We start from the raw sequence: 12922 nt of genomic DNA, 5'->3' as shown, positions 1-12922 counted from the left end.
CACGGTTTCCCAGTTTACAAATAAAAGCTAGATTATCTTTAAAGGTTTTCTGTCAGACATTCATTCAGTTAGAAGATTGTACCCTTGTTTGGCTTCCCTAACCCTTTAAAATTGTTAACATGAAATTCTGTAACTGAACTATCAGTTAATGTTTACATGAATTGACTGTTTAAAAAAATGCTCTAATGATTACAAATAAATGTGGCATATTAATAGTTAAACTAAATATATGTGTGAATTTTTGTTTTGTTTTTGAGGCAGAGCCTCGCTCTGTGGCCAGACTGGAGTGCAGTGGTAGCTCTCTGCTCACTGCGACCTCCACCTCCCAGGTTCAAGCAATTCTCCTGCCTTAGCCTCCCAAGTAGCTGGGACCACAGGCACCTGCCACTACACCCAGCTAATTTTTGTATGAAGCTAAATATATGTTTAAACCACATCAGTAGTGATAGGTTCTTTAAAAGCTTTTAATGGCATGGCAAGAATATTTAAAGCTCTATTTTGGTTTTGAACTGGAAAAGTTGAAAGTATAAAGGGAGAAAATATCTCTGACTTGTGTGAAGATTTTGTTTATTTATCTAAGACCTAATTGCTGAGTTTTTCATTCTTGGCCTTGTATGTTTTTCTAAGATGACTTTGAGTTAGAGCCAGAGTCTGTCTGGACACCACTGAACTTTTTTTTAGTGGGGGGAAGAGAGGCTTACTGTGTTGCCCACTGATTTTAAACTGGAAGTTGCTTTTCAAGTTTGAAGATTACAGGTGCCCACCACCACACCCATCTAATTTTTGTGTTTTTAGTAAAGAGACGGGTTCACCATGTTGGCCAGGCTGGTCTCGAACTCCTGACCTCAAGTGATCCGCCCACCTTGGCCTCCCAAAGTGCTAGAATTATAGGCGTGAGCCACTGTGCCGGGCCTAATGTAGCTTTTTCTAATTAACTTATATGAGTCTGTGATAGACTAATTGTAAAATACAGACCAAAAAGGAAGAAAGCAAAGTTACTTTTGAAGTACTTTTTCTATATACTAAAATAATACATAATCTCCTTTTTCACATAATATAAACCTATTTTCATGTCACAACACACTGTAATATAATTTATTTAACCATTCTTGCATTATTAAACCATACTGTAGTAAACATCTGTCTTTGTACATGTCTCCTTAAGAAAAAAAAACTTGTAAGTGAAATTGTGGGTTCAAAGATTCTGTATATTTTAAAGACTTCTGACTTTATGGAAAGATTCTACCAGTTTGCATTTTCACTGAAGTGTTAAGAATGCCTAATTCCTCATCTCTAATATTTATTGTAAAGTTTTCCTTCCTTCTTTTCATATGTAGAGATTTTGAGTAACATGATAAACAATTTATTTTGTTTTCCAGGAGATGATTTTTCTTTGATTCAACAAGAAATATTTATGGTTAAAGAATGTAAACATTGTAACATCGTTGCCTACTTTGGGAGTTACCTTAGGTAAGAGGGAAAAAAAGCATCATCTCTCTCTGTATTTTATATACTCTTTGCTACTACACTCTCTCCCTTCCATGCAAGTGCTACTGTATATGTATGTTTTTAAACACTGCAAAGTTCTAAATTTTTTAGAGTCTTCCTATTTCTAGGGTATTCCCCTATTATATATTAATAATGGTACTCCCATTTTTACAGTTGTACCTTATCTGGCAATTTTAATGAAACATTATAAGTGATTACAAGTAAGTGTTTTAACTTATAAAACTGATCATATTCTAAACCACTTAAGTTGGGAACAAAGCTGAAATTAATGTGCTTTTCTGTATATTATAGCAAGATTGCATGGCAGTTTCCTGTTGCACTTTGCAGTCCATCCTGAACCTTGGTGTGCTAAAGAGTGAGAGCCTCAGAGTATTTCAGTGATTGAGGATTACTAGCTAATACAGTTTTCTTTCTTTTTCATATTAGTCGGGAAAAACTATGGATTTGTATGGAATACTGTGGTGGCGGATCACTTCAAGATATTTACCATGGTACTGTTAATTTGACTTTACATTTTAAACAGACTTTGGTTTTAATGATTGTTGTTTGATATTTCCAGTTAACCACGGATATTAACAGGTAGACTTACTATTTTGCATGCTTCTGTTCCCGGAGCACTGCATAACAGAAATTGATACTTATTTTTTATTGGTTAGTCAATTAAACTTGCCTGAGCCCGAACTGAGAAATGCAAAAGTATTTATATAATCCAAATTTTACTCTTTAAATATAATCTCTAGGAAAGTGTTTTATCTACAAATGAAACTTCCTAAATTTCCTTGTAAAAAAAAATTGAAATGCAAGGGGTAACTCACAGAAAGGAAGTTACATGTCTGTCTTAATAACTTAATCTGCTAACCAGAAAAACAATTTACTTGTTACTGTAATATTTTTGTATTAATATGTATGTTTTAAAGTTTCGAGTATTTTATTTAGTATTCCTTTAATTTAGGCAGTTTTCTGAGCTGAATTTGACATTACTTTCTAATACTGTTTAGAAAGTTTTAGTTTTGGCTCTACTGTTTAGCTTTTAATTTGTTTTGTTGCTGCTGGCAATTTCTTGAATTTCTAGAATTTATGAGACTAAACGTAGATCCTTATAATTTTTCTTCTCCTTGTTTAACATGGATATGGGATAGTAAAACTCCCATTGCAGCTACTCATTTTATAATTCGTTTTGAAGAATTATGTGAAATATTTTTAAAGTTTCTATGCTGAAATCTTTATATTGGAAACCTTATCAAATTTTAGTTATGCAGTTTACAAATGCAGCCACAGTAGATATAAAAACAGAAGTGCTATTTCACTTCAAATAATAGGTTGTAACTACAGAGCTTAGTTTTAAAATGTCAATCAATACAGCAGTGGTTAAATAAACTACTCTTCAACTTGTAATATGGAATACTGTGTGGCACTTAAAAAGATGAAGTTACTTCGTAATTATTGATCTGGGTATATATCCCTAAGGCTTGTTTTTAAATGGAAAAATTGAATCATGAAAGAGTATGTATAACATACTTGGTCATACTTAGGCTTTTAAAAATTATATTCTTATAAGTATAAATATACAATGTAAATGTATAGCAAAATGAAAGAATACCTACCAGTTGATTAAATCATTACCACAGGAGAGGGAAAGCAGAGCTCAGAAGTAAATTTTTAAATTATAATGAAAGCTTATCAATGTAGTACTTAATTATCAATTTTAAAATGTCATAATTATCTAATTTTGTCACAACAAATAATCCATAACAAAAATTCTGACTGATGTCTAAACACTGATCACTACGTCTTTATTAACAAAAATGTTTAACATCACATAACTGTTACAAATACACAAATTATGATGATTCAGGCTATCTCTTATGCATATGGATTTAAAATTCTCTGTGCCACTGGATTTAATTTTTTTCTATGATTTTATAAAGAATTGCTATCTTCTCATGCCTGTAATCCCAGCACTTTGGGAGGCCGAGGTCAGGAGTTTGAGACCAGCCTTGCCAACATGGTAAAACCCCATCTCTACTAAAAATATAAAAATTAGCTGGGCGTGGTGGCAGGCACCTGTAATCCCAGCTACTTGGGAGGCTGAGGCAGGAGAAATCACTTGCACCTGGGGGCGGTGGTTGCAGTGAGCCAAGATCATGACACTGCACTCCAGCCTGGGCGAGAGAGCAAGACTCTCATAAATAAATAAATAAATAGCTGTCTTTTCTATGAAAAGTTTTTATTCAGTAATTGTAATTTTTATCCATTTAAATTTTTATAAAATGAGAGCACTCTTATGGATAAAATCAAGCTATATAGCTGGCTCTTTTTTTTGCAACTTCTAAGTTTAAAGAATAGCTTTGAAACATTAATTTTATTTTTTTCACAAAATTTTGACTTTCTCTTACTAAACCTGATATTTGTTGAATTAAATTGAACCTAAGTAGTACCCATCCTGGTAGTTAGTATACTAGATAGCATAATAATCAAGAAAATCTACACTTATAATTAGGTGTTGTTAATAAAGTGACTTTTCTTCTTTTACTACTATTTATCATGTTACTAAGAATCAGAAGTTTATTTTCCTGAATGGGTAAAGAGAGCCAGTGGTTAAAATATGCAGTAGAATACTTCTGTAGGTGAAGAATACCCATGATTACCTGATTTGGTTTCACTGTCAGTAGATACCACCCCAGAATTACTCTCATGGTATTGAAAGGCATAGTCACAAAACCTCTGGTTGAGTTCTTGAAATAAGAAGAATTTTATATTTCATATTAGGGAGAGATCTGGTTGCCGAAAGTGACATGGTTATTTTTTAAATTCTTAGATAAGGTACTAGATCAAGCCTGTCTGTTTTGATAGGTGTGGTAAAGAATTATGCTGAAGAAATAGCATCTTGATCTTTAAAAAAGTATATGATGCCTTTTTATATATTGGAACAGTCAATCTCTTTATGGTTCTCTATTTCTCTGTAACACTAATTAGTTATATGTATTTCTTCATTTTTGAAAAATTATTCAGGTTTGCTTTCTATAGACCTTCCTATGATGCATACCACTATGCTTTGCACATGAGTGCTTAATATTTTCACGGACCAAAGTTATATGGAGTTAAATCTTTTATTTTTAAAGTACATTTGAAAAAATTCTCAGTGTTACCTTTCGTTTTTGTCTGTTGATGACAAAAATAATACATCCTCACAATCAGAAAAGAAATCATCCAACTATATAAATAGAAGTTGTTTTATAATAGTTTGTCTGTTTTTTTGTTTTTTTGTTTTTTCCGAGACTGTGTCTCGTTCTGTTGCCAGGCTGGAGTGCAGTGGTGCGATCTCAGCTCACTGCAACTCCCGCCTCCCTGGTTCAAGCAATTCTTCTGCCTCAGCCTCCCAAGTAGCTGGGACTACAGGTGCGCACCACCACGCCCAGCCAATGTTTGTATTTTTAGTAGAGACGGGGTTTCACCATGTTGGCCAGGATGGTCTCCATCTCTTGACCTCGTGATCCACCCGCCTTGGCCTCCCAAAGTACTGGGATTACAGGCGTGAGCCACTGCGCCTGGCCTAGTTTGTCATTTTTTAAGTAGACTGTTTTTAATCTGTTAGGTTTAATTGTATAACATTGTGTTCTCTTTTTCTTTCTAGTTACTGGACCATTATCAGAATTGCAAATAGCCTATGTATGCAGAGAAACTTTACAGGTACTGTATTTTCTTAATGTAGTTAGAAAGGCAATTCTAAGTTGACAATTGATAACTATAAAATGATAGTCTGTCTTAAAGAGAAAGGGAAAGGGTAAAACAAAATGATTTTTCTGTTAATCTCTTATAATTCTGTAAAACTAGTTATTTTTCTTTCATGAATGAATCACATGAATTCATTTAAGCTGATGCCGACATATACAGTGATCATATGTGGACTTCCACTTTGATGCTGATGCACACCATGGTCATGTGAGGTATTCTGCTTTATAGCACTTGGCCCTCAGTTATGTAAACTGGTTTTCAAGAATGAATCACCAAACCTCTCAATTGTAACAAGTTGTCTAAGTGTTCTCTTCAAGTTTATGGCAGTAAAAGGAATCTCTTCCATGAGACGTAGGGGCTTTTACTATTTCTCTTGAAATAAAATAAGTTAGCACAGCATTAACCCAAGGCATTATCTGAAAACCCTAGTTCTATGTGATATTAACAGGTGTTAATGATAGCAGAATCTCTTTTTGTAAGTTTGGTTAACATTGCATTAAACAGATTTCTTTACTTCAGGGCCTGTGAGAACTTTAAGTATGCTAAAATAGGTTATGAATATTCAATAAAGATATAGAGTATGTGGTATTTCTCCCAATTTGTTTATTTTTTTCAGAGCCCTGAAAGACTACTCACTGAGAAAATTAGTAATTAACAATTTTGTTTATATACTTTAAGGCATTTAAGTTAGGAGGAGGGAATAAGTAGTAGTGATTGTGGTTTGTATTTTTGTAATTTACAACTGATAATTGTTAATTAATTCTTCTATCCCTACATTTCCTAGATTGTGTAGTTTGTTTAGAAATGAAATTGATACTCTATGCGTTGTTCTTTCATCTTTTTCAAAATGGGAGAGTGGGCTGATCTAGGAAAAAGTTCTAGTCAGTTTTGAAGAGTTGGTTCCCACATGCCTTAAAAGACATAACCACTGCCAAATCTTAGAGATAAATCAGATTAATTTATCTGACATATATATATTTATATGTAGAGAGAGATGTATAATATATATGTATATATGTGTGTGTATATTCCTGTAACATTTGCATAACATAGAAACCTACTTTATTGTATCTACATAAAATACAAACTTAATCATACACTCGTAGCAGGGAATTATTGACAAATTCATTTTCTTTGTATTTTAATTTCCAGAGTTCATTGTTTCCCTAAGTATTAAACAAAGTACTGAGTGGGGGTGAAAAATTAAAAAAAAAAAACAACAAAGTTCGATTTGTACTCTGGCGCTGGTTTATGACCTTAACCATTTATATAGTTCTAGTTCCCAAAATACAATGCTGCACTGCATAACATTTCGGTCAACAGTGGGCTACATATACAACAGTGGTCCCATAAGGTTTTAATACTATATTTTTAGTGTACCTTTTCTATGTTTGGATATGTTTAGATACACAGTAATTGCCATTGTGTTACAGTTCCTACAATATCAGTACAGTAATGTGCTGCACAGATTTGTAGCTTAGGAGCAATAGGGCTATACATACACCCTAGGTGTTTAGTAGGCTATATGTATATACCATCCATGTTTATGCAAGTGCCCTCTATGATACTTGCACAACAAAATTGCCTAACAATGCATTTCTCAGAATGTATGCATCCCTATTATGTAATGCGTGAGTATATAAAATGAGGCTTATTTGCAAGAACATGGATGGAACTAGAGATCCTTATGTTAAGTGAAATAAGCCAGGGACAGAAAGACAAACATCACATGTTCTTTCTTATTTGTGGGATCTAAAAATCAAAACAATTAACTCATAGACATAGAAAGTAGAAGGATGGTTACCAGAGGCTGAGAAGGGATTTGATATGGTGGCGGGGGAAGTGGGGATGATTAATGGGCACCAAAAAAAAGAATGAATGAGTAAGTCCTAGTATTTGATAACACAACAGGGTGACTATAGTCAATAATAACTGAATTTTATATTTTAGTATAACAAAGAGTGTCATTGACTTGCTTGTAACTCAAAGGATAAATGTTTGAGGGGATGGATACCCCTTTCTCCATGATGTGCTTATTTCACATTGCCTGCCTGTACCAAATAAATACCCCATAAATATATACCTACTATTTACCCACAAAAAATACAGAAAATTTTTTTTAAAAAAAACCTAATATGAAGCTTAGGAAGGGAATACCTCCAAGATTATTTCCAGTTTTAAAATTCTATTATGCAGATAAACTTCCATATCTGGTCAAAATTGAGTAACAAGAAGTAGATTTACCATGCTACCCAAAACAATCAAATAAAGTAGGCAAAATATATGAAACAGTGATTTTCAAGAAACTGAACGTCAGGTAATGAAGGACAGTGAGGCCTGAAAAATAGGAAACAAATCAGGGAAGCCATATAATTGCCCCAGCTTATGGCCTTTGGAAAGTTTTCAGGCCACGGTATAGGGAGAAGGAACCCAGGTGGGGTCCCAAGCCAGTTAGAGTATTTAAGGTAGAGTATTGGAGAGTACTTCAGAGTATTGGAGTATTTTTGAAAATTCAAAAATATACAGCCCCAACAAAGTAAAATGCACAATGTTGGGTGTCTTCTCAAAGATTACCAGACAAGCAAAGAAGCATAATAAAATGAAAATCAGTAAAACCAACCCACACTGACAGAGATGCTAGAATTCGCAGACAAAAACTTTAAAACAGTTATAATAACTGTTTAAGATGCTTAACAAGTTGAGATATGGAAGGTATAAAAAAGGCCCAAGTCAAACTTCTAGAGATGAAAACCACAGTGTCTGATGGAGTTAGCAAAGGACGAAATTAATAGATGATTAAATATTGCAAAAAATGTATATTAGTTTGAATTTGAGGGCATAGAGATGGAAAATATTCAGAATGAAACATGGAAAGAAAAAATAATTTTTTCTAAATGTAGAGTATCATTAAGCTGTAGGACAATTTCAAATGGCCTAATATGGATATAATTGATGTCCTTGAAGGGACAACAGAAAAAAAGGGACAAAAATGAGGGGGGAAAAAAAAAAGAACAGAGGGACAAAGAGAAAAAAGGAAAACGAAAGAGAAAAGGGAGAGATGGCTGAAAATTGTCCATATTTGATGATAACTATTAATATGAACCCACAGATCCAAAGTGCTCAACAAACCCTGAGCACAAAAAAAAGAAAAAAAAAAAAAATGAAAAAAAACTACACTAAGACACATGAATCAAATTGCTTATTTGGTTAGAACATCTTAGAAGAGTTCAGAACAGGACTCGTGATATACAGAAGAACAAAGACAAGGAAGATTTATTGTTAGAAATGAGTGAGAAGACAGTGGAAAATCTTTAAAGTACTGGAAAGAAATTGTCAACCTAAAATTCTATTCCTAGAGAAAATATCTTTCAAAAACAAAGACAAAGTAGAGTTTTTCAGACTTACAAACACTGAAAGAACAAATCACCAGCAGACCCATCCTACAAGAAATGTTTAAGAAAGTCCAACATTATGCTCAAAGAAAATGCTCATTGGAGCATTTTGTATTTTCTATTTTCTGATTAGGGATGCTTAACCAGTATATATTCTGCAAGTACTAAAAAACCTGAAATCTGGAATATTTCTGGTCCCAAGCATTTTGGATAAGGGATATTCAGTCTGTACTTACAGGGAAATTTATAGCAGTAAATAGAAACTCTCAAATTAATACCCTCAGCTTCCACCTAAGAAGCTAGAAAAAGATGAGCAAATATAATGCAAAGTAAGCAGAGAAAGGAAAAAAAAAAAAAGATTAGATTAGAAATAAAAGAAATGGAAAGGAGAAAAATAGTAATAGAGAATATCGATGAAATAAAAATCTGATTCTTTGAGACGAGCAATAAAAATGATAAACATCTAGACAGATTGATCAGGGAAAAAAGTAAAAAGAGAAGAAACAAGTGGTCAGCATCAGAAATGAATGATGGGATGTCAAGACAGAATTTATAGATATTAAATAACAAGACAGTATTATGAACAGTATTATGCCAATAAAGCCTACAACTTAGATTAAATGGGCAGTTTCAACAAGAGATAAAAACTACCAAAGCTCACTCAATTATAAGTAACCTGAATAATCCTATATGTATTCTCACAAAGAAAACTCCAAGCCAGATGGTGCCATACAGTCAATTCTACCAAACATACAAGAAAGAAATAATGCCAATCCTATATATACCTTTCTAGAAAATTGAAGAGTGAGGAATAACTCCCGAATCATTTTGAGTCAGCATTATTCTGACACCAAAATTAGACAACAATCTTACAAGAGAACAAAACTACAGGCTAATGTTCTTCATAAACCTGGGTGTAAACATTAAATATAAAAGGTTTAGCAAAGGTAATCCAGTAATATATTTTAAAAGTTAATACATCATAAACAAGTGGAATTTATTCCAGAATGCAGTGTTGGTTTAATATCCAAAAATCATTTCATCTTAACAACTAAAAAAGAAAAACCACATTATCATCTAAATACACACAGAAAGGGCATTTAGCAAAATCCAGCAGTCATTCCTGATAAAAAATTCTGAACACGCTAGGAATAGAAAGGAACTTGGTCAACCTGATAAAGGATACGTGTGAAAAATCTATGATAAAATCATACTTAATGGTAAAAGACGGGATGTTTTTTCCTCCAAGCTCACTCAAACAGAGTGGTGAAGTCTGCCTTTACTACTTACTTTTCAACATTGTCCTAGAGGTTTCAGCCAGTGCAAAAAGAGAAAATAATGAAATAAAAGGTATCTGGATTAGAAAGTAGGAAGTATAACTCTCTTTATTCACAGACCACATCATCATCTAAATAGAAAATGGAATAAAATCTACAAAGTAGCTACTAGAACTAATAAGTGAGGCTAGAAATATTCACTACCAATAAACAAAAATCACTACCAATAAATATTCACTACCAATAAACAAAAATCAATCAGATTTCTATATACTAGCAACGGACAATCAGAAATTGAAATAATACAACATATAATAACATAAAGAATATGTTATACATTCTTAGGGGTAAATATGATAAAATATGCATAAACTCCTGCATATAGAAAACTACAAAACTGCCAAGAGAAATTAAAAACCCAAATAAATGGAGAACAATACCATGTTCACAGACCAGAAGACTCAGTACTGTTAAGATGATAATTCTTCACAAATTGATCTATAGATTCAGTGCAACTCCAATCACAATTTGAGAAGGCTTTTTATTAAAGAAGTTGGCATGCTGATTCTGAAATTGCTGTGGAAATGCAAAACACCTAGAATAGTCAAACAACTTTGAAACCCTGATCTATAGTGCCAGAAAGCAGATCAGTGTTTGTGAGGGTTGTGGGGAAGAATGGGAAAATTATAAAGGAGCATCACATAAGGAAACTTTTAGGGGTAATGAATATGTTCGGTATCTTGATTGTGTTTAGTGAAATATTTCTGATGTTTATCAGAAAATAAATTAGAAATCTTCAGGCCGGGTGTGGTGGCTCACGCCTGTAATCCCAGCACTTTGGGAGGCTGAGGAGGGTGGATCACTTGAGGTCAGGAGTTGTGAAACCCCACCTCTACTAAAAAATACAAAAATTAGCCAGGCATAGTGGCGCATGCCTGTAATCTCAGTCTCTTGGGAGGCTGAGGCAAGAGAATTGCTTGAACCCAGGAGATGGAGGCTGCAGTGAGCCAAAATCGCTGCCACTGCACTCCAGCCTGGGCAAGAGAGTGAGACTCTGTCTCAAAAACGAAAACAAATCTTTAAAATATAGTAAACATTGATTTACTTACCTGGGTTTTTTCTCCCCAAACTAGACAGTCTAGTTTTTCTTATTCGATAAGAATTTAAGTAGAAAATTTAGGAGTCACATTTACAGTTTTGCTGATACTTTTTTTTTTTTTTTAACTTTTAGGGTCTTGCCTATTTGCATACTAAAGGCAAAATGCATAGAGATATCAAAGTAAGTTCATTTAATACATTTAAATTGCCAATTCTATTGGAAGAAATTTTATGATGCTAATTTAATAGTATTTGTATTTTTTGTTCTAGGGTGCTAATATTTTATTGACAGACCATGGCGATGTAAAATTAGGTATGTTAAAGTTTTATAAAATTTTAAATGAGAATTAACATTATACACTTTTCATTTTCATATCAAGAGTCGCAATAATGTTTAACTTTTGATCCAGTAATTTTACTCCCAAAATTCATTTTAAGGAAATTAAACCTAAAGTTGGAAAATCCATATTCACTGAAGCATGAACGATAATATTACTTATGGTAGAAAAAATGCAAACATAAGTCTAGCAATAGAAAAACTGTTAAACTGTGATAAATCTATTCAATCATTGATATCTATGAATTTGTAAGAGTAAAATCTGGTGTGTTAAATGACAAAAATGGACTGTATATTTATTTAGTATTTTACAACCACGTATTTCTATGTGTTATTTTGTTTGTTTTGAAAGAGATGGTCTCACTCTGATATCCAGGCTGGAGTACAGTGACTCAGTCATAGCTCACTGTATACTTGGACTCCTGGCCTCAGGCGATCCTCCCACCTAATCCTCCCAAGTAGCAGGGATTACAATACAATGATGTTTAACTACAACACTTAAAAAGTTTATACATAGAAAAAATGACTGTAAAAAAAATAGTACCAGAATGCTATCCTTATTATATTAGGATAAAAGGAATATAGGTGTGTGTTTTTCCCATGTGTTTTATTTTTTATGCTTTTTTTCTCTTTTTCCCAAATTAACTTCATTGTGTATATAATAAAAATATTTTTTGTTAACTTCATTCTTAATAAAGTACATTTTCATTCTAGTAAAGTGCCAATAAATTTTTTTTAATAAGTGTGTTGTGAACTAAGCAAGAAGAGATTTCGGTATTCAATTTATATACATTTTTCTAACATTAATATTTGATTTATTAATACTGCCATGCCTAAGGGTGAAAGTAAAAATGTTGTTTGATGTACTGTAAAGAACTAAAATTTTCTGGTTTTTTCCTCACCAGCTGACTTTGGTGTGGCTGCAAAAATAACAGCTACCATTGCAAAACGAAAATCTTTCATTGGCACCCCTTATTGGTAAGACATTACTGTGATTGAATTTGATCCATTTTCATTTCTTCATGGTTTAGTGATCATCCTCGATACTTGATAATAGAAGTGATTATTAAAAATAGGGAGATTTGCGTGCTCCTTGATATTATCATAAGTTCTGGTTGGGTTAGGGAACTTTGATGCTTATATTCATGGTGCAGCCTTCCCTCTGTTGAAGTGTTAATAGTTTTCACTATCTATATGATTTTATATTGAGAGGACTCTTAGGTATGAAATTTTCAAAAGATTTGCCTCCTGTAATTTTCTTACCCTTTCTTCTGGCATTTATTCTATTTTAATCTAGGACTTTTCTACTTTATTTTATTTTAAGTTCCGGAGTACATGTGCAGGATGTCCAGGTTTGTTACATAGGTAAACGTGTGCCATGATGGGTTTGCTGCACCTATTGACCCATCACCTAAGTTTAATCTAGGATTCTTCTTCCTGGTTGTTAAAACTCCTACATCCTACCTACTATTAGTCTTACCAGCCACCCTACTCTTAGTGCATTCCACTGATTACTGACAAAATAATCTTTCTAAAACACTGCTTTCATTATTGACAGATGATAGAAATAAAAA

At 33.1% G+C, this 12922-nt stretch overlaps 1 protein-coding gene across 2 annotated transcripts in view; it reads left to right on the top strand.

Annotated features, from left to right (window-relative positions):
- MAP4K5 (mitogen-activated protein kinase kinase kinase kinase 5) overlaps window positions 1-12922 on the top strand; it is a 107304-nt gene that overhangs the window by 39332 nt on the left and 55050 nt on the right. For both annotated transcript variants that reach the window (XM_025390992.1, XM_025390991.1), the window contains exons 4-9: window positions 1380-1470; window positions 1936-2000; window positions 5144-5199; window positions 11145-11192; window positions 11282-11324; window positions 12254-12326. In XM_025390992.1, coding sequence (XP_025246777.1) covers window positions 1380-1470; window positions 1936-2000; window positions 5144-5199; window positions 11145-11192; window positions 11282-11324; window positions 12254-12326 — 376 coding nt within the window. The remainder of the gene's footprint in view (window positions 1-1379; window positions 1471-1935; window positions 2001-5143; window positions 5200-11144; window positions 11193-11281; window positions 11325-12253; window positions 12327-12922) is intronic.

Source organism: Theropithecus gelada, chromosome 7b, assembly GCF_003255815.1.
Source record: "Theropithecus gelada isolate Dixy chromosome 7b, Tgel_1.0, whole genome shotgun sequence".
Taxonomy (NCBI): Eukaryota; Metazoa; Chordata; class Mammalia; order Primates; family Cercopithecidae; genus Theropithecus; species Theropithecus gelada.
Note: the sequence above shows the minus strand (reverse complement) of the source record. Positions and strands in the feature narration are given on the sequence as shown.